We start from the raw sequence: 19,942 nt of genomic DNA, 5'->3' as shown, positions 1-19,942 counted from the left end.
GTTCTCATAAAATGTGTTCTCTACAAATGACAGGCTTCCTGCCAAAGTTCAGGGGAGGGAATTCCCCTCTTATCCTTGGCAGGTATATAGCTATGGAGTGGCTCTGAAAGCGTTAAGGGAGGTGGTGAGAAGACTTGACTTCAATACCTAGTTTGGGGGGTCTTCCTTCATCTAGAGGGCCCAAAAGCTGTGGCAGCAGGTTTTGGTTGAGCGGCAGCATGGGAGGCACGAGCCTTCTCGTGGAGCAGACCAGTTGGTCTGGTGTGCTTGGAGGGCACCGATCGCATTGAGAAGAATTGAGTTCAGTCCTGGCAGACACGAGCTGTGTGACCTCAGGCAATCCCTTAAATTCACTGTACCTTGGTTTCCTCAGCTATAAATGGAGATAATTTATTACTTAGCTTAGATTGTTATGGGGAAAATACTTTGTAAACCCTCAAGCTTTACTTACTCATGAGCCTGAATCGTTATTCCCATGATGGGAGCACTAAAGGAGCATTTGAGGCACTGTGTAGCTGCAGCGGGGACTTCAGTTCTCTTCTTTTGCTTCCAGGGTAATGTTGAGTTGGGTTCAGAAGGCTGAGCTAGACTGGCAGAAATAATCCCACTCCCCAGCCCGAGCCCTGGGAGGACCCGAGGCTGTGTTGGGAGCATATGGCCTGTGCGTACAGGATTTCCTCTTGTGGCCTCCCTGCTGTTCCAGTCTCTCCCCACTTGGACATCCTGAGTGCATCCTGGTTTTTCCTTTGCCAGACTCATTAAAATCCCCTGAAATAATAGCTGCCAGGGAAGATTCCCATGCGGAGCTACAGGTCTAGGAGAGAAGTGGCTTTTGTGGTGGAGTTAAAGATTCTAGATTTCCTCCTAGACTTTCCCTGAATATGTCCCCAAATCCTAATTCTCATCCATCCAAGAGAAGAGATAGTATCTTTCTTACCACAGTCAATCAGCCAATATTTGAAATGCCTGCCATATGTCCATTGCTTACACTGGAGGCATCATCCTGAAGGAGGACCTTCACAGACCATTCCCACAGAGCTCCACAGTGGCATTACCTCTGACTGAGATGGCACGGTTCTCTTCCAAGGCTAGGTTCTTACGTCTACACTTGATCTGTTATCAGGAAGACTCGGGTTCAAATTCAGCTTCAGATCCTTATGAGCTATGTGACCCAGTTAACCTCTCCCTTCAATTTCTTCAACTGTAATATGGGGATAATAAGAGCACCCCCCTCCCATTTGAGGACAAAAAAGATATCTGTAATGCAATCGGCACCATCACCGACAACTTTGTACACAGCGAGTTCTCAGTAAATGTTGACTTTTTCCCCAGAACCAAGTTAACAGAGCTACTCTTCAGGTAAAGTCAATGCTCTCTCCGTGGCTGCTTTAACCTCTAGTTCAAACTGACTAGATTTCTGGGTAGGAAAGCTGCCTCATGGAAAACTCAAGTTGGAAAATCCTCTTCAGCAGTCCCCGTTCTCTCACCTGTCTGAGGAGCCTTTCTTCCTTGACTGCTTCTGAAACTTAGAGCTGGACTGCTCTCCCTCACTCAAGTCACTTGCTAGATTCATCAGCTCTATCATGCCTTTTCTCTACCAGTAAGTTTGTGAGTTACCATGGCCATTGATGTCAGGGGGGGTTTCAGTTTTCCTTTAGTAAGACGTTATAAACCCAACAGAGGGACCCTGTCACCTACATTCCATGCCCTCCCACCCCCCCACCCCCCAGCTTCTTTCTTCTTGGAGTCTTATAAACACACAAGATTTTGTAAAAGAAAAAAAATAAAAGTGGAGGCAGCTGGGTGGTTCAGTAGATTGAGAGCCAGGCCTAGGGACGGGAGGTCCTAGGTTCAAATGTGGCCTCAGACACTTCCTAGCTGTGTGACCCTGGGCAAGTCACTTGACCCCCATTGCCCAGCCCTTACCACTCTTCTGCCTTGGAACCAATACACAGTATTGATTATAAGGCAGAAGGTGAGGGTTTAAAAAAAATGCAAGTGATTACCTACTAGTCAGAGCTGGAGGTGTGGTAGAGCCTTTGGTCTTTGTGGGCTGCTCTCAGATTTTTTTCAAGTGGAGCTGCCTATGTTCAGTGGAGTTAGTGGGCTTTTCTTTGTTTCCTAGGTATCTTTCCCTAAGACTAACAGTGTATTATGGAACTCAGCCTCCCAGCTCACTAAGTGGCCAGTTTGCCTCAGTTTTACCAGAGAGAATATTTTCTCTTTGCATGCATAAGATGATGAATGGGCCCTATCAGGGGCTTGGGCCCTTTCCATTTTAAGACAAAAGTATCATGAGCATGTGATTTTGTTTCTTTGCAGCTGTAGCAGAGAATGACCCAGATGAAGACTGTAGGAAGCTGGCCATGCAGGCACTCCTACTTATGGAAAAGCTAAAAGACAAACTTCAAATAGGTTCTTCTTAGTGAATCCAGATGCCCTTAACCTGGCCCCACAGGTGGCCTGATAGGATTTTTGGACCATCACCTGGCTGGCAAAAAGGAAGGCGGGGAGAAACAAGGGCCTGGCCTGACATCTGGGCTTTGTAGTGGCAGCCAACTCCATGAAATATTGATATCCGGTACTGAGTGTACAGATGCAGGAAAACGCAGTAGAGTCGCTGTCTTCCTCCCCTCCCCCTGCACACTGAATATGCTATTTTTAGCCTGGCAAGTTGGAGTCTTCAGCTAAAAATACAGCAAGCTCTGTATAGCCACTGCCTCTTTACAAAAACAGCAGGAGCAAAGAACCAGTTATGGATGGCTATGGACAAAGTCACCCACATGCCTGAGGAAGCCAGCTCCAAGATTTCTCTTTTCACTGAATCTTGTCTTGGGGGTTGAAAGGTGTTTGTTGTAACGCTGAAAAAAGAAGGGTCTTAACAGAAATTGACCTCTTCTGATATTTCTTCACATTAAACCCCTCCCCCCTGGGTTTTCTGTTCTAAGAGGAACTGAAGGGGTAAGCTAATGGTATGGGGGGGGGGATGAAAAGCAGGGTGTCACTTCTGTTGCCTGGACTAGATCTCCAAAGAGAAACCACGGTGGGAGGATGGGATCTGAAGATTGATGAGGCCCCCAGTGTAGATTTTGACCTCCTACCCTCCAAATGCTTTCCTTCTCCCAGCTTTTGTTTGCCCGAGGTACAACTGGAGAACAATGGAATCAAGACTCTCCTCTTTGCTTGCTCATCCCGTGCTCGGCTCCAAGTTCAGAGTCTTGAAGGGGATGGACACAGTTAGCGAAGGTCCTGGCTTGTGCCTGTGTGGGACTCGGCCCAGGATGGTTTCCCTAACGTGAGCCTTGCTGCATACTCTTGGGCCAAGGACAGGATTTGTTGGGGTGATCAACTTGCTAGGTTAATGTCCTGTCCTTTTCATTCCATTGCACATTTGCCAGTTTATAGCTATACCACTCTTCCAGTGTGGTATAAAGGAGAAGATGCAAGCTTTCTGATGCCCATGAGAAGAGAGAAAAAAAAAAGCCAAGGACTTCTATGGCCAGAGCTGGAACCGGGGGAGGGAGGGGAAATGGGGGACTTAGCTTTCCACATGCCCTGAAAGTTCTTAATGGAGTCCTGGGTCTCAACACTGTCATAGGGAAACATGGCACTAGATCTGCCTATTAAAGAAGCCAAGCAAAGGCTGGTAGAGGCTCCCTTGACATGACTCAATTAGATTTTCTTGAGTCTTTTTTTTTTAATGGCATAAAAAACCTTTGATTCTGGGAAAGGGATTTGGAGTTAATAAAACACTAATTTTGGAAGTAGCCCTACGAGCCAGCTACCCATGAGCACAAAGCTTTAAGTCCACCAACTCCTTACCCCCAAAATACAAGGGGATACCACCAGGATCTGCCAGGACAGTCAGCTTCAGCTCCTTATGGTGGTAAAGTAGATAAAGTGCTGGCCTTCAAGTCAGGAAGAGATGGGTTCAAGGCCTGCCTTGGCCATGTACTGACTGGGATGTCAGGCATGTGATCTAACCTCTCAGTGCTCTGGGCCAGAACCAGATGAACATGTAACTGGGAAACATTTAACAAAATAAAAATACATCACCAAGTTAATCTGTGGTTTTCTAAATCAATATGTAGCCCACAGGGATGTTTCTATTTGTGTGACACCCTGCTCTAGGCTACTCAAGTTGAGGTACAAGGGGAAATGACAACACCATGGATAGAGTGCCAGACCTGGAGTCAGAAGGACCTGGGTTCAAATCTGCCCTCAGATCCTTCCTAGCCGTGTGACCCTGGATTACTAACCACGATTGCCTAGTCACTGCCCTTCTAAAAGTTGTTCCTAGGACAGAAGGTAAGGGTTCAGGAAAAAAAAAAGTCAAGGTGTAGAAAAGGTGCTAATCTGTATTAGTGGAGGGAAGTTTCCTCATTTGAAAGTACCTTCTACATATAATGAAGTCACATGTCTAGTCCCCATCCCTGTCTTTAATAGATCCTGAATTGCTTTTTACCCCTGTATCCCCATTCCTAGCTGAACTCTTTCTGTTCCTTGGCTTTTGGATCCCTTTCATCCTAATCTAGCAATGGCAGGAGAGAAAATAAGACTGTGTGAGGACTGGAACCCAAATGGCACATGGGACAAATTTCCCATCCTATTTAGAATTCCTAAGATTCAGAGGCACAAGGTTACAAAAACAACTTTTTAAATATAAAATCAGAATTTTTTAAAATACAGAAATTTAAAAACAACCATCACAAGTCTGTCTTCACTTCAGGTACTTCCAGTGCCTGAAGTTTCCTGGTTCTTGATGCAACTCTGGGTGCTTAAATAATAAGGAAACAGGTTTTTGGGGGGGTTTTTTTCCAGCTATAGGAGTACACTGGTAAAGAAAGATGATGCAGTGTGCTCTTACTGCTAACTCCTGTGTATCTGGGAAGTCAGGTGTCATCTTCCACTTCTTCTATCACTTCCTCATCTACCTCCTTGCCATCTTCCATGCTATTATGGCGGATTCGCTCAGGCATGATGCGACTCAGTGGGATGCCCAGTCCTCGGTGCACTGCATCCATGGTCCTCTGGTTCACATAGTAAGTCAGGTTTGCAGATGGAAGCCTCTTCCGGATCTCTTCAAGGTATTTGTAGGCCTGAGTCAAAAACAGCTAGTTATTTGCCTTCTACCATAGCTATCACAACCAAGAGAGGCTTAGACAGTTATATACTCTTACCACAATGAATATCCTCCCTATGTATCATGCTAATGTAAGCTAGAGCCAGGAAAACCCCTATTCCCTGTAGTAGACTTGGGGGGGAAATTCAGAGTCCTTGCTGAATGGTGCAAAAATAGTTTGAACAAATCATTTGAACTGAATGAAAGAACACCTAGGAGTTAGCGTGAAGGTGTTTTTTAGCTTTTGTCAAAAGTCTGTGGTGTCATGTCAGCAGGTTACAAGTGTGACACATGTTAACATTTCAGACTCGGTGGCTGTTGTCAATTCAGTGACAGCCAGATCAGTAGATTGCTAAAAGCTGCTGACAGTCTGAGAACGCCAGTTTTTATATACTTGCTTTGACACTGCCAAACCTTTATTAACACATTTTCAACAACTTTGTACACTAAAATTACCTACTATCCCACTGGTTGTTTTTCAAGAACACCCTGCAAGCAGCACTGTCTGTACAGCCAAGACTCCTGAGGGCTGGAGCCCAATTATGTGGGGATAACTGGAACTTGCAGAAGGCCACCACATGGCTACTCTATCCCAGATGTTCTCCACTTCCAGCTTAAAAACATGGGAAAAGATAGACTTGGGGCATGGAACCAAGGGCCTGCTCTAGTACACACATTTGTTAAGGTAAAATAAAGCATAGCCTTTAAAAAATTCCACTTGCAAAGGAATATTTAATAGTCATCTGCTGTTTCTTCAAGAGACTCAGACGATATGGGGAGACTTGGTTTTTTACCTAACCAATCAATCATTTTTTTAATATCAATGCTTTATCTATCTATCTATCTATCTATCTATCTATCTATCTATCTATCTATCTATCTCTATCTGTCTGTCTGTCTATCTACCCATCTATCTAATCTACCTGTTTAGCTAGCTAGCTAGCTATTTATTGCTAGGGCTGCAAAAACTTATAAGTCAATGACCTAAAGAATTTTATAATCTAGTAGGGAATATCAATGTCCCATGTATTTGTGAAAATATGTTGAATGACAAAAACAATAATTACTAAGAGTTTAGGAGAGGTCTTAAGTGAGGCTTTGTAAGATGCATAGGATTTAAGCAGAAAAGAATAAAAATGCATGAGAAAAGATGAGGCATGAGGCAGCTAGGTGACTCAGTGCATAAAGAGGCTTGGGGACAGGAAGTCCTGGGTTAAAATATGACTTCAGATACTTCCCAGCTGTGTGATCCTGGGCAAGTCACTTAAGCCTAGGTCTTACTACTCATCTGCCTTGAAACCCATACTTACTATCAATTCTAAGACAGAAGGTGAGGGTTGAAAAGAAAAGAAAGGATCAGGCATGAAAGGATGAAGTGGGTTCATTTGGGTAGACCAGATTAGTACATGGGTTGGAAGTAAAGAGAGTGCTAAAGAGGTAGTCAGAGCCAGATTGTGGAGTGTTCTAAATGTCAGCATCTCATTCTAGTGTTGATTTTTTAAAATGTCTACTGATAATTTTGTTTCAATATATCATATGACTGGAGCACTGGTAGCCCCATGGTTAGAGTATCAGATCTGGAGTTGGGAGGACCTGGCTTCAAATCTGGCTTTGGGCACGTCCTAGCTGTGTGACTGTGAGCAAGTCACTTAACTTCAACTGCCTAGCCTTTGCTGCTCTTCTGTCTTAGAATTCATATTAGAACTGTTTTTGCCAGATAGACAATTATTGCTAAAATAGTCCTTGCCTTGTCACTTTGTGGTTTGGGGTATGTCAAATATTTGGGGGGGGGGCTGTGGTGGTGGCAGGAGCATTAATAGTGGCAGCTGTGCAATTTCTGCAGCTGCTGGGGTGAGGGTGGCAAGATGGCAGATGGGTTTGGCAACACAGAGAAATGCAGTGACCAGAGATTGGTCTCGCTGCCCTTGTCTCACATCCGGGTGATCATGAAAAGCTGCTCTGAGGTGTCCAGCATCAGTCAAGAGGTGCTGGTGCCCATGGCCATGGCCATGAACAATTTGTTCAGTATTTAGTCACCTATTCCTATAAACGTAGCAGTGGAAAGGAGAAGAACACTTATTTACAGTGATTTGTCAAATACTGCAGAAGAGTTGGAAACCTTTCAATTTCTTCCATTATCAAAGAAGATTTTAGCTAGCAAATACCTGGAAATGCTTAAGGAAGAGAAGGGAGAAGAAGAGGAGGAAGAAGATGATGAGAGTGAGGATGAAGAAGCCAAATATAATTAACCTAAATTGTGCTACCAACCTTGCTCAGTTCCCCCTTCTAAATAAAATACAGAGCTGTTAAATTTCATCTCCATATAGAATTTTATATCCATTTCAGCCTAAGGAATGAGGAAACAAAAGCCTCAAATTTACTTGGTCTGCATTACATTTGAAGGTATCATTCACTCAGCTGCATGTTTATTCTAATATCTTGTTTGTCTTATTAGACATTGAACTTCTACATCCTTAAGGGAAACAAACATGAAATGCTTATCTTTTTTATTCGTTGATATAGATTTAAGTTCTAGTGACAATAAATATAAATTAATATATGTATATTATGAAATTATCTGTGGACCATACTCATCTTCAGTTAAACATTTAGTTTCTTTGGTTAAATATGTAGTATATGGTATATTGCATATTAATTTCTGTATAGCAAGAAATTTTTACTGTTTGATTAAAAAGAGTGCTTATTTTTTTGCTGTAAAATATTTTTCCATTATTTATTTTTTGAAATGTATGTAATTTTCCCCTCAATAAAATGGTCCATAAATCAGAACAACAACAACAAAAGATTAAGAGTAAGTATTACCTTTTATGGCTTGCTTACCTAATTTCTTCCACTGATCAACTTTTAAAATTTCTTATCCACTACCAGAGAGCTTTGAGAATTACTGATTTATTATAGGCTTTGAAATCAGGTAATGTCAAATCCCCTTCATCCTGTTTTTTCAATATTTCCCTCAATATTCTTTTTTTATTTTAAATCCTTACCTTCTGCCTTAGAATCAATACTATGTATTGGCTCCAAGGCAGAAGAGTGGTAAGGGATAGGCAATGGGGGTTAAGTGACTTGCCCAGGGTCACACAGCTGGGAAGTGTCTGAGGCCAGATTTGAATCTAGGACCTCCTGTCTCTGGGCCTGGCTCTCAATCTACTAAGCTACCCAGCTGCCCCTTCTCAATATTCTTGATATGTTGTTTCTCTGTATAAAATTTTTTACTAAGGCTAGGGACTATGTCTTTCTATCTTAGCACTTAGCTTAGTGTCTTGAATATTATTAAGTGCCTAGTAAATGATTTGGAAAGCCATGTTAATAGAAGCATATTCATTAGAACCCTTGGATACTGAAGTTCAAAATCACTTTCCACTCCTTCAGTTGTGACCCTTAAAAGCAGCAAATTCCTTATGTCATCTTGCCAAGAGGAGGCTACTAATTCAACACTCACCATTTGGTATTCCTCCATTTGCAAGTAATGTTCAACAAGGAATCCGTAGACATCCCCTATCCGGATTGTACTGTCCAGATCTGGTTCTTCTAGGAGAAGCTCACATTGCTTAACTGACTCTTTTGGGTCTTCTGTGTAAGTCCTGGTGAGAGAAAAGGATCATTCTGAACCCTACATTTCTGATAAAGCAGTTAAAGGGTCTCAAATTCCCTACCTGGTTTGGTTTATAAGGCATGTGCTTGAAGGAGCCTTGAAGGACACTCAGGATATATAATATGCTATATAATAGCACCTACCTCTCAGAGTTGTCATGATGACCAAATGAGATGATAAAGTGGTAAGCACAGTGCTCGGCACATAGTAGGTGCCATTCAACTGTTAGATTTTACATTAGCTATTACTTATCTGATTTGCCCCCAAAATCAAAGCTACTTTCAAAGGACAAAGCTTTATCATCAATGAGGTTATATAGAAGAATATGCTGCCAGCTTTGAAGGTGATTACCATGAATAATTTGAGCAATGGCAACATTGTCAGCAAGTTATATAGCTTTCAAAAGCAATTTCTCAGCAGAGATTAAATACTCGAGTAGTTTTTTATGTCTTTTCTAGTGGAGATCTCAGTGGCTGTTCTCAGGGCCAAAATTCAAAGAATCATAGAATTTGCGAATTGGAAGGAACTTTAGTGGCCACCATATCTAAAGCAAACAGTCAATCAGCCTTGTTAAAACTTCCAAGGTGGGGGGACCTCCTGCCTCTCAAGGCAGTCTGTGCAGCTTCTGGATAGCTCTATTTGTTAGGAAGTTTTTCTCCACATCAAAGCGAAGTTTGTCTCTTGGCAACTTCTAGCACTCCTCCAGATTTGGCACTCTGGGAACAAAAAGGCCGAATCCAATTCTTTCTGATCTCATAACCTTCCGTAATGAGAATTACCTTCGGGCTTGGATGAATCTCTTCACGAGCGTCATCTTACTCTGGAGCTGTGCGAGTTTGGTCTCTTGTTCCATGGGGCTCTTCGGTTTGGCCTTTGAAAGGCACTTGTAGGCCTCAGTCAGTGCTCCGTGGGCTTTGTCGTAGTTTTGGTATTCATCGATCTCCACCTGTACAGATAGAACCAACCAGGACCGCATGAAGTTTGGTCTCCCAGTTTTTTATCTTCCCAAGACAATGGAAAGAGATACATACCTGGGCACAGGCATCATAAAAGCCAGCCAAAAGGTCCAGGGCCCTCCCTTTGGTGTAGAAGCTGATGATGTTCTTCATAATCTCTGGTTCTTTGCGCCAGTCCAGAGACTGCAAGTAGTTGGCGGCCATGATGTAAATTTCTTTCTGCCTAGAGACGCCCGCAAAAAATACAATTTTCTCCGTGTCCCCTGACTTCAGCAGGGCTCTCATGGCCTGGAAAAAGGTAAGACATCAGAAGCCAATTTTAACAAGATGGGACAGGGAGATAAGATAACCTGAATGGAAAATGCTCCAATGGTGCTAAATTTTACATCAAAGAAAGCTCAAAAGCTGTAGTTTTGCCTAGGTAAGAGAGATCTCAATGTCCTGACTAAGAATTGCTTCTGAACAATGAATTGCTTCATTATGCTTGGACACATCCTGAGAACCACGTAATTTCTCACAGATCTTACAGGAGTTCATTTGACATACAAAATACAGAGAAACTTTATGACTTCATGCAGAGATAATCCACAATCATTTCCTCACCACTTAGAATGTGACAGGTATGAACAGAATGACTACAAGGTAGTGTCAGAGGGAAGACACTAGTTGGGAGATAGAGCGAGAGGGTCAAGAAAGGTTTGGGAAGAAGATGGGATACTTGAGCTAAGCCTTCAAGAAGTGAGGAATTCTTTGAGGCAGAAATGAGGAAGGAAAGTGTGCATTCCAGTTGTGATGGTGAAGCACTGCTAAGACACAGAGATGGATTATTAGGACTGAGAAATAAAGAGATCCGTTTGGCTGGACTGCAGAATGGGAGAGTGGAGGTAATGTCTAAGGCTGGAAAGCCAGATTAGGACCTTCCTTAAAAGCCACATAGAGGAGTTTGTATTTTATCATAGAGACATCAGGAACCACGAGATTCTATTTAGTAAGGAAGTAACACCATCAGATTTGCGCTTAAGGAAAACACTTTGGCAGCTGTACAAAGGATATGTTGGGGTGAGGAGAGACAAGGCAGGGAGGTAAATGAGGAATCCAGGCAAGTGATGATGTGGGCTTGAACTAAAGTGGCTAAAAAAAAAAAGGTTGTGAACTAATTAAGTTTCTCTCCTGGATGAGAGAGGCTCAGGGGTTACTTTCATTACTAATCCTGTGGCAGCCCTTTTAGACACCCTATACTGTCCTCTCATTGATCCCATCAGGAGGACCAACACCCTCCCAGCCCTGGCCAGATTTACCTTCAGTTTATTCCCTGCTTGAGTGTATTTCTTGGTAGCTAAGTGGTAGTTGCCTTGCCGCATGCAGCAGTTTGCAATCTGCTCCAGTAGCTCCCGACGTGACTCCTCAGAAAGATCCTTTGATTCTTTAGAGACTGTCATCTTTTCTGCCATCTCCTCAGTGATGATCATGTTTTGCTCTAGGCAAAGCTGAAGGGCATCATGGTACTAAAATGAAACCAAGACCCTGTTGTCATGTGTGAATGGCTGATCATGACAGCTATTATGGGGTAGGCTGAGTGTGCTCACACAGCTGCCTAGAGCCCTTCCTTGGATCTCTGGGCAGGCTGGGGGATTCTGCTTTACTTTTTATTGTTATAATATAATATTTATTAATATTATATTATGGGCTTATCTGTGGCCAAATCTCCGAGGGCTTCTAGGGAAAGGAGTGATTTGTGGATACCAGAGAGGAAATATAGCACAAGACCTGGCACTGTGATGGGCCCCTCTCCCCTACTGCTCTGTCTGACTCTCATTGTGGGAAACTTCATTTTCATTGGAGGAAGATGAAAGTGATAACTATTTTTTGCCTCCATTCTGAAGTTAAGGATATGGATTTGAATGGAATCAAATAAAATACCCGGTGAAAGAGTCCCCCCAAAAGAAGGGAGGGGATACAAATTGCATATAAGTGGATGAAGAACAGGAAACTAACATTAGATGCTCGAAGGTCAAAGGTATTGCCCATTTATGAGTTATTTTCAGTTTGGTTGTGAGAAATGAGAATTTTTTTCAACTTGGAAAAGCTAATTATCTTTAATAAACCATATAATGTCTATGGAAAAATTTTCCACTTGAAAAGGACTTTGAAAGAATTCTTATAGTTCATTGCCTACAATATGAGGCCATGACCATAAAGTATGCTTGTTTACAGCTGCAGTAGTGAGCCCCAGTAACAATGAAGCAAGGGGAATTTATTTTCTGTTCCTCCTGCTACCTTCAGGATAGGCACGTAAGAATATTTGTCCTTTGGACCAATGAATAAGCATGCATTTTTGATTGTGAGGTAGAAAGGATGAAATTAGAGTCTGAAATGTGACTGACTCTACAGAGAAGTATGGGCCAGAGGCTAAGGGTAAGAGCAGTCCTTTAAATAATGGTCTAACCACCTCTTCCTATTCTCTCATTTTATATCTGGGAGTTAGAGAGGGCTGAAATGAAAGTACTTACCTTCTTGGCTGCCAGCAGAAGTTCCACGGCCTTCTCATACTGACTGTGCTCAATAAAAAAGTCAGAGCAGCGAGCCAGGAGGGCTGGGTCTGACTTCTCATCCAAATCCTCAGCAATCAGCTGCAGAGCCACAAATTGCTGGGTGGCAAATGCCAATTCCAAAGCCTTGGAGAAGTGGCCAGCCTGCAGAGCACAGGAAAGCCCTTTGAGCTGGCGCTCCAAGCACCTAGGAAGCATTTACTAGTGCTTACTATGTGCTAGGCATTAGAGATACAAGGGCAAAAAAAAAGTCTTTGCTTTCCAGGAGTTCCCAGTCTATTGGGAGAAATAATTGTGTGTGTACATTTGTGTATATGTGTTTATATACAAATATATATGTCTATCTGTCTAGAGTTAATACAAAAGAAATACAAGATAGTCTAAGGAAGAAGGATATTGGCTGTCGGAGAATTAGGGAATGCTAGAAATGAGTACAGAAGGACGAGCAGGCTTTTGAGACAGAGGAGAGGAGAGTTCATTTCTAATGTGTGGCACCCTCAGGAGAAAGTGCTGAGACAGGAGATGGAACTTTTTTTTGAGGAACAGGAGGGAGGCTAGCTTGTCTAGAGTACAGAGGGCAGGAAGGGAAATATTGTATTATTAGGTTCAAAGGTGGGAAGGGGTTAGGTCATAAAGGACTTTCAATGCCAAACAAGACTTTCTCTTTGATACTATAGGAAGCTGCAGGAGTTTATTGAGTAAAGAAGAGAAGTGGTCAGGTCTGAACTCAAAGTCACTTTGGCAACTAGGTGGAGGATGGATTAGAGTGGGGAAAGTCTTGAGACGAGGAGATCAAATGGATTATTATAGTAGTCAAGAAGAGATGGAATAAGAGCTGAAACTAAGGTGAGAGCTGTGTGAATAGTGAGGAGACTCAAGATGACTCCCCTCTCTCCCATCACCTTACATATACAAACCAAGTCTTATTTACACTACTTCAATTATCTCTTTTTTAAACCCTCACCTTCTGTCTTAGAATCAATACTAAATTTTGGTTCCAAGGGTAAGGTCAGTAAGGACTAGGCAGTTAGAGTTAAGTGACTTGCCCAGAGTCACCAGGCTAAGAAGTATCTGACATCAAATCTGAACCCAGGACCTCTCATCTCCAGGTCTGGCTTTCAATCCACTGAGGCACCTAGCTGCCTTGAGCATTATTTTTTTGTCATTGACTCCTCTAGTGATATAGTAAAGCCAGACCCCTTCTCAGAATTTTTTAAAACATATAAAATAAAATACACAGGATTAAAAAAGAAAATCAATTAAGAACCATGGGAGCACAAATCTATAAGAAAACATGATTTGTCACTTGTTTATAGGGTTATATGATTTGGGGGGTTGGTTTTAAAAGATTTCTCTATTATGAAAATGAATAATACAGAAATAGGATTTGAGAGATAACATATGTATAACCCAGTGGAATTGGTCAACTCTGGGAGTGGAGAGGAAAGAGGAGAGGGAGACAACAAGAATCAAGAAACCATGGAAAAAATGTTATAAAAAATTTAAATAATAGTAATAAAAAAGAAATATTTTTTAAAAATAAAATCAATTGTATTAAAAACTATTTAAACACACACACACACACACACACACATACACACACACACACACACACACACCCCAACTCCACAGACCTAAGAACCTCTCAGTTCTAAGCATGAAATATACTTGGAGTGCTGGCCCTCATAGGTGGAGACCCCAGTTCACACCAAGAGTCTAAGGGTAGGGAAGCCACTGTGGGACATAAAGGATGGAGAGTGGGGAAGGTCATGGAGAAGTTGATTGAGGTGTAGATGCTTCTAGAAGGAAAAAAGTCATCTAGTTGCTATTTTAATTCTTGCTAAGCTCAATCATTTCTTCAACTCAAGTGAAACCTAGTGTTTTTGCCCTGCTCTAAATGTTCAGCACCCTGGGGACAAAGCTATCTTAGAAAAGCTGAAATGGGCTCCTGAGTCAATAGTCTTCAAATTAAAGATCAGTAATGGCTGGATCCCAGTTTACCTTGTGATACAGCATGACTGCTCGGTCCATTTGTTCTCCCTTCTCCTCATAATACCGTGCTGCCTCAATCATGTCTTCTGGGGAACTCAACAAAGCCAAATTCATCAGCTGGTCATCTAAATTGTTCTCCTGGCAAAAAGAGAAAGATAAGCCTTTGGGTAAAGTTTTCTTTTCTGATATAGTCTAGCTATTCAACAAAGGTTGATAACCTAGTGGCACATCTATACTAATCTAAGAATCTTTATCTCAAAGAAAAATGTGGCCCTGGCCAAGTTCTTGGGACCCTACCTTACATAAACGGATGGCATTATTAAAGGCCTGGGCCCTGGTGTAGAAGTGCACGGCCTGTTTGATTTCCTCCTGGCTTTCATACTGCCGAGCCAGATGATAGGATGCGGCCCAGTTCCCCGTTTCATTGGCTATTTCGGCAGCCTGAAAAGAAATCCACATTAAACTCAGGTTGGCTTTGCTTTTTACCTATACAGAGTCAAAGAGCTCTCCATACCCAGCTCTCAGGCATCTTTCAAACATGATCTCACCTTCTGAATGTTGCCTTGGAAGCAGTAAATGCGGACAAGAGAGAAATAATCCTGAGCCAATTCATAGTACCGTAGCGCTGAGTCCATGTCTGCCTGGCTTTCTAAGTACTGGGCCCACCACTTCCACAGGCTCCTACAAAGCACAGTCAGTGCAATTAGTTCTGGCCTCCCAGCCTCACCCCAAAATGAAGGCCCTCCTGGCTTCAACCTGTTGCTTCAAAAAGCATTCTATATCACTACGTTCCCATTCACAGGGGAAATTTCACAGCCCCAAAATGTGGGTCACCAGACGTCAGTGACAAAAAGTCACTCCTTAGGGGTTTACCTTCAATACTGAAGAGTTACACCGAGTCTATACATTAGGAAAGAAGGTTGGAGATGTCTAATTGGCTGAATTTCTCTATAGTTACTCTCTTGGGTGGAAGTCACATTTTTTTGCATCAATCCCAGCCTGTTTTCCATATTGTTGTTGTCCAAAAGAATGGTGTATATAGCAAATGATGTAGTTAGAAAACTAGATTGAAGGTGGCTGGGAATGTTGTTCCTAATGTCCTGAGAAAATCTCATTTGAAAAAAAAAAGCCTTATGTATGAGAAACTCTAATTAGATGCATCCACAGACATTTTTTTCTCACAGAGTTATTATTATTAAAAAAAAAAACTCTTACCAAGACAGAAGAGTAGTTAGGGGCTAAGTAATTGGGGTTCAGTAAATTGCCTAGGATCACACAGCTAAGACGTTAATAAAGCTAGATTTGAACCCAGGACCTTCCATCGCCAGGTCTGGCTCTCTATCCATCTAGCTGCCCTTTATTCAGACTTATGATATGGAAATATATCCAGACCTAAAGTCTAGGTCTCCCAGAGTAGATTTTCTATGTCCTTCATAGGTTCAAACCCATAAATTAGCCCCAAACCTCACTGACGGAGAAAGCAGTATCTATAACAGCTTTGGTCATGTTAGAGACACTTCTGATTTTTCAATACCCAAACCCCCAGAGGCAGGCCTGCAGGAGCACTTACTTATCTTTCATTTTATTGATGTAAATCTCCAAAGACTGCAGATCTTCTGACAGCATCCGTGGCACCTCAAACCTATGTGTGTCTGACTTCTCATAGCTGTTTAGAGAATAATAATAATAAAATAACAGTAAGATCTGGCACATGTAAGTAGGACTTTAAAATGCTTTACATCCATTGAAAGATCTTATTCCTTACTGCCCCTTTTTGTTTCCCAGTAACAATATAACAGAAGTAGAAAAGAAAAAGAAAACAACATAAGCAAATTCAGGTAAAGACATGCCAAATGGCTGAAGGCTGGTACTTGGGTCTGTGGCTCTGCTTTGGATTTTTTCAGACTGTCCAGTTGTTAAACATACTGTTTATGCCCATTGTTACTTAAGAATGGCGATGGTCATATAAGAAAGAAACTTATTTGGGAATAAGCTAGTCCCCTTTAGGAGGTCAAGAGTATCTTTCTGAGCTTTGGATAAATACTACAAGAGATATGGTCCAAAAAGCAGACAGTTTCTCTTGCAAAAAGTTTTAACAAATAATAAAGCAATTAAAGTAAACTATGTGTTAATTCTAGGGCTTCAATCAGCCTCAGAGCCCATAAAAATATGTTCTGCTATGTATCCTCTGGTTTATATAAGAACTAAATCTTATAATTTGTTAAAATGAAAAAAAAAATAGAGCCTATTAATTCTCCTGAAACTCTTGGAATATCAGAGTTAAATCTGTGAGTTTTGGGGTTGTTTTTTTTTTTAAGTTTTAAAGGCAGAAAAGCAAAAAGAATGATCAGCCTATTACATGGTGAAGTTACAAGTTCTTCTGCAGTGTTATTTAGCCCTCTTGTGATCTTATTACACCATTAGACATCATTCTTTGATAATTTTTTGATGTCTATCTCATTGGGGTACAAATGGAGAAGAAAGGGGCAGCTGGGTAGCTCAGTGGATTGAGAGTCAGGCCTAGAGATGGGAGGTCCTGGGTTCAAATCAGGCCTCAGACACTTCCCAGCTGTGTGACCCTGAGCAAGTCACTTGACCCCCATTGCCTATCCCTTACCACTCTTCTGCCTTGGAGCCAATACATAGTATTGACTCCACGATGGAAGGTGAGTGTTTAAAAAAAAAATGGAGAAGAAGCACTATCCTATTAACTAGGTAGGTGCCAAAAAATCCCAGAATGAGTCTGAGGAAGAACACATTCCTGCGTATGCTTTCCATCTGTCCTTCCACAATGGGTAAAACCTGAACACCCTTGCCCTCTATCACTCACTAATTCAGTGCCAGGTTGCAATTTGCTGTGGCCTCCAAGTGCTTAGCATAGTTGTAGTAGGTGGTACGAAGGTGAACTCGGTCATGGGTCTCAGCTATTTCCACAGCTTTCTGCCACTGGTCTGATGCCTGGTAGAATTTGTTCAGTAAGTCATAGCGTTTACATTTTTTGTACAGGTGCTCTGCATCCTCCTGGAGAGAGGGAGGGGGGAGGAAGGGAAGAAAGGGGGGGGAACAGAGGGAGGGAGGAAGAAGAGAAGAAGGGAGAGAGAGAGACAGAGACAGAGAGAGAGACAGAGTCAGAGAGACAGGGAGAGATGGAGGGAGAGAGAGATGGAGGGAGAAGGATAGGGAGAGAGAGAGGGAGAGAGACAGAGACAGAGACAGAGATAGAGGGAGAGAGAGATGGAGGGGGAGAGGAAGGGAGGGGGTGAGAGAGGAGAGAGAGGGGGGGAGAGAGAGAAAGAGGAGAGGGGGAGAGAGAGAAAGAGAGAGAGAGAGCAAGAGATGGAGGAAGAAGGGGAAGGAGAGAGAGAGAGAGCAAGAAATGGAGGGAGAAGGGGAAGGGGAGAGAGAGAGAGAGAGAGAGAGAGAGAGAGAGAGAGAGAGAGAGAGAGAGAGAGAGAGAGAGAGAGAGAGAGAGAGAGAAAGAGAGAAAGAGAGAGAGAGAGAGAGAGAGAGAGAGAGAGAGAGAGAGAGAGAGAGAGAGAGAGAGAGAGAGAGAGAACATACAATCAAACTTCCGAACTCATTCTACATAAGAAGACTGACTTCTGTTCTACAAAGCCAGAAAAAGCAGTTTGAACCCATGGATCAAGATTTAAGTCTGTTAGTTCTTGCCCTTGAGGAGTTCAAAGTCAGACTTTATCTAGCACAGTGGCTCTGCACAGCAGACACTTGGAAAACAGTTACTGAATGAATGTTCAGCCATAAAATAATGTGCTGAACTGAAGAAACAAAAAGCAGTCTTTGCCCTCAAGGAACCTATAGGCAGGATGGAAATGCAAAAAAAGAAAAAAGGAAAAAAAGGAAAAAATCCTAATGCTTAGACAAGAGACTTGATCATTAGCTGGTATCTTTCCCCAAGCACTGGGGTCCGACAACCATTGCAGTCGTGGTGGCAGAAGAGCAGCAGACCCGATGAAGTGAAAATAGCCCCCCCATCATCACCACCCAAAAAGAGACACCACCAGGAAGAAAAGAACCTCCTTGGTGTTCCCCAAGCTGTACTCAGTGGAGGTGAAATGAAGAACAGCCAATGAGCAGTTCTGTTGCAAAGGTTACAAGGAGGCTTTATAAGTCTTTCAAATGACTGGAATCATTTTGTATCTTTATGGTATTGGATCATGTTCCCTTTCTGCGTGGGAATAAGCTAGTCTATTCCATACTTGATTCATGCTTTTATTCTTACTAACTTCTTACTTCCTACTGGGAAGGACCTCAGAGACTAGAGAAATGTAATGGGAGGATTTGGACAATGAAGGTACAGTCTACTCATTATATAAAAGTTGGATATTATTATTATTTATAGGACAAAGAAACAGGTCATCATTCTCACCCTCAGTCCTCTTCCCTCTTATTGTTTTTCCCCTAATAACAATTTATTTTTTCCAATTACATGTAAAAATGACTTTCTTAATATTCGTTTTTTTTATGTTGAGTTCCAGATTCTTTCCCTCCCTCTCTTTCTCCTCTCCCTTCCTCTTGAGGGGGCAAGCAATTCGATATAGATTACATGTGTATGATCATGTGAAACATTTCCATGTTAGCCATGTTGTCCCTTTCCCTTATTGTGAAGGTCAGGACAGCCTGCTCCTTTGCTGCTGCCCAAGAGGGGCAGCCTTACCAGCATGCCTAGCTGAATTGCCAGGACAGCCACTCGTGCTTCCACCTCCGGTTCCTGCTCTGCCTCTCGTAGGGCTTTGGCTCCTCGGGCATGGCCCATGTTCCCAAGGCACACCTTGGCCACATCCAGCCGCTGTGTTTTCACACACATGCGGGCCATGTTCTCCCAGACAGCTTCACTGTAGGAGAAAGGGAAATGGGGATCTGTTAGACTTACTGAGTTCATCCTCTAGAAGGCTAAAGGGTCCAGCTTCCCTTTAGCTTTTTGTCAATGGGTCACATTCCCCAGGTAGAATCTACATCAATATTAATAACTGGCATTTTTACTCTTTGTGTCCTCTCACAAATATGAACCTGCCACATTATCCAAAAGGGGTAGCATGAGGTATCTATGGATAGAGTGCTGGGCCTGGAGTCAGGAAGTCCTGAGTTCAGATCCAGCCTCAGACACTTACTAGCTATGTGACTGTGGGCAAGTCTCTTAACCCCCTTTGCCTCAGTTTATTCATCTGTTAAATGAGCTGAAAATGGAAACCGTAAACCACGTCAGTATCTTTGCCTAGAAAACTCCAAAAGGGGTCATGAAGAGTTGGGCATGACTATAAATGACTAAATAAAAGTTCTCCAAATGGCTTCCGTGTCTTTTCTAAACCACTCAAACTGAACATAATGGAAAAAGTCAGAACTATCTTTGGTCAAGGCTGCCCACTTGTGCTTTGACCTTCCTAAGGCCGACTCCAGTCTAGTACTCTAGTCCAAGACAGTCTGATAGCCTTCCTCTATCACACACAAATAACAAGCAGTTGTGTCAAAGAGGTCTCTGTTTCCTCAACTGAGCAGCAGACTCTTACTGTCTAACACTTCAGAATCGCCTAAGTGACTCATAGTGGAAAGGGAATTAGACTTCTGTTTGGGTCATAGAATGTTATTCTCACATAAAGCCTCCAATCTGTCAGATAAAAAATACTCAACTACTTGGAATTCAGAAAGTATCCTAAAGTTACATTTTCCTTTCCAATAGCTCTTCCTTTCAGGG

At 42.4% G+C, this 19,942-nt stretch overlaps 2 protein-coding genes across 7 annotated transcripts in view; one reads left to right on the top strand and one right to left on the bottom strand.

Moving 5' to 3' along the window:
• Window positions 1-4,064, top strand: part of TELO2 (telomere maintenance 2) — a 62,539-nt gene extending 58,475 nt beyond the window's left edge. For all 3 annotated transcript variants that reach the window (XM_056805655.1, XM_056805656.1, XM_056805657.1), the window contains one exon: window positions 2,323-4,064. In XM_056805655.1, coding sequence (XP_056661633.1) covers window positions 2,323-2,426 — 104 coding nt within the window. In that variant the 3' untranslated portion in view covers window positions 2,427-4,064. The remainder of the gene's footprint in view (window positions 1-2,322) is intronic.
• Window positions 4,065-4,640: 576 nt separating this feature from the next.
• The window catches only part of IFT140 (intraflagellar transport 140), a 231,693-nt gene continuing 216,391 nt past the window's right edge, over window positions 4,641-19,942 (bottom strand). For all 4 annotated transcript variants that reach the window (XM_016424171.2, XM_001364644.4, XM_056805652.1 and 1 more), the window contains 12 exons: window positions 18,908-19,085; window positions 17,063-17,253; window positions 15,803-15,898; window positions 14,781-14,913; window positions 14,530-14,673; window positions 14,242-14,370; window positions 12,202-12,384; window positions 10,990-11,196; window positions 9,767-9,979; window positions 9,515-9,681; window positions 8,583-8,724; window positions 4,641-5,099 (listed from right to left, as the gene is read on the bottom strand). In XM_016424171.2, the coding sequence (XP_016279657.1) occupies window positions 4,893-5,099; window positions 8,583-8,724; window positions 9,515-9,681; window positions 9,767-9,979; window positions 10,990-11,196; window positions 12,202-12,384; window positions 14,242-14,370; window positions 14,530-14,673; window positions 14,781-14,913; window positions 15,803-15,898; window positions 17,063-17,253; window positions 18,908-19,085 (1,990 nt within the window). In that variant the 3' untranslated portion in view covers window positions 4,641-4,892. The remainder of the gene's footprint in view (window positions 5,100-8,582; window positions 8,725-9,514; window positions 9,682-9,766; window positions 9,980-10,989; window positions 11,197-12,201; window positions 12,385-14,241; window positions 14,371-14,529; window positions 14,674-14,780; window positions 14,914-15,802; window positions 15,899-17,062; window positions 17,254-18,907; window positions 19,086-19,942) is intronic.

Source organism: Monodelphis domestica, chromosome 7 (assembly GCF_027887165.1).
Source record: "Monodelphis domestica isolate mMonDom1 chromosome 7, mMonDom1.pri, whole genome shotgun sequence".
Lineage (NCBI taxonomy): Eukaryota > Metazoa > Chordata > Mammalia > Didelphimorphia > Didelphidae > Monodelphis > Monodelphis domestica.
This window is presented reverse-complemented; position numbering and strand designations above follow the sequence as displayed.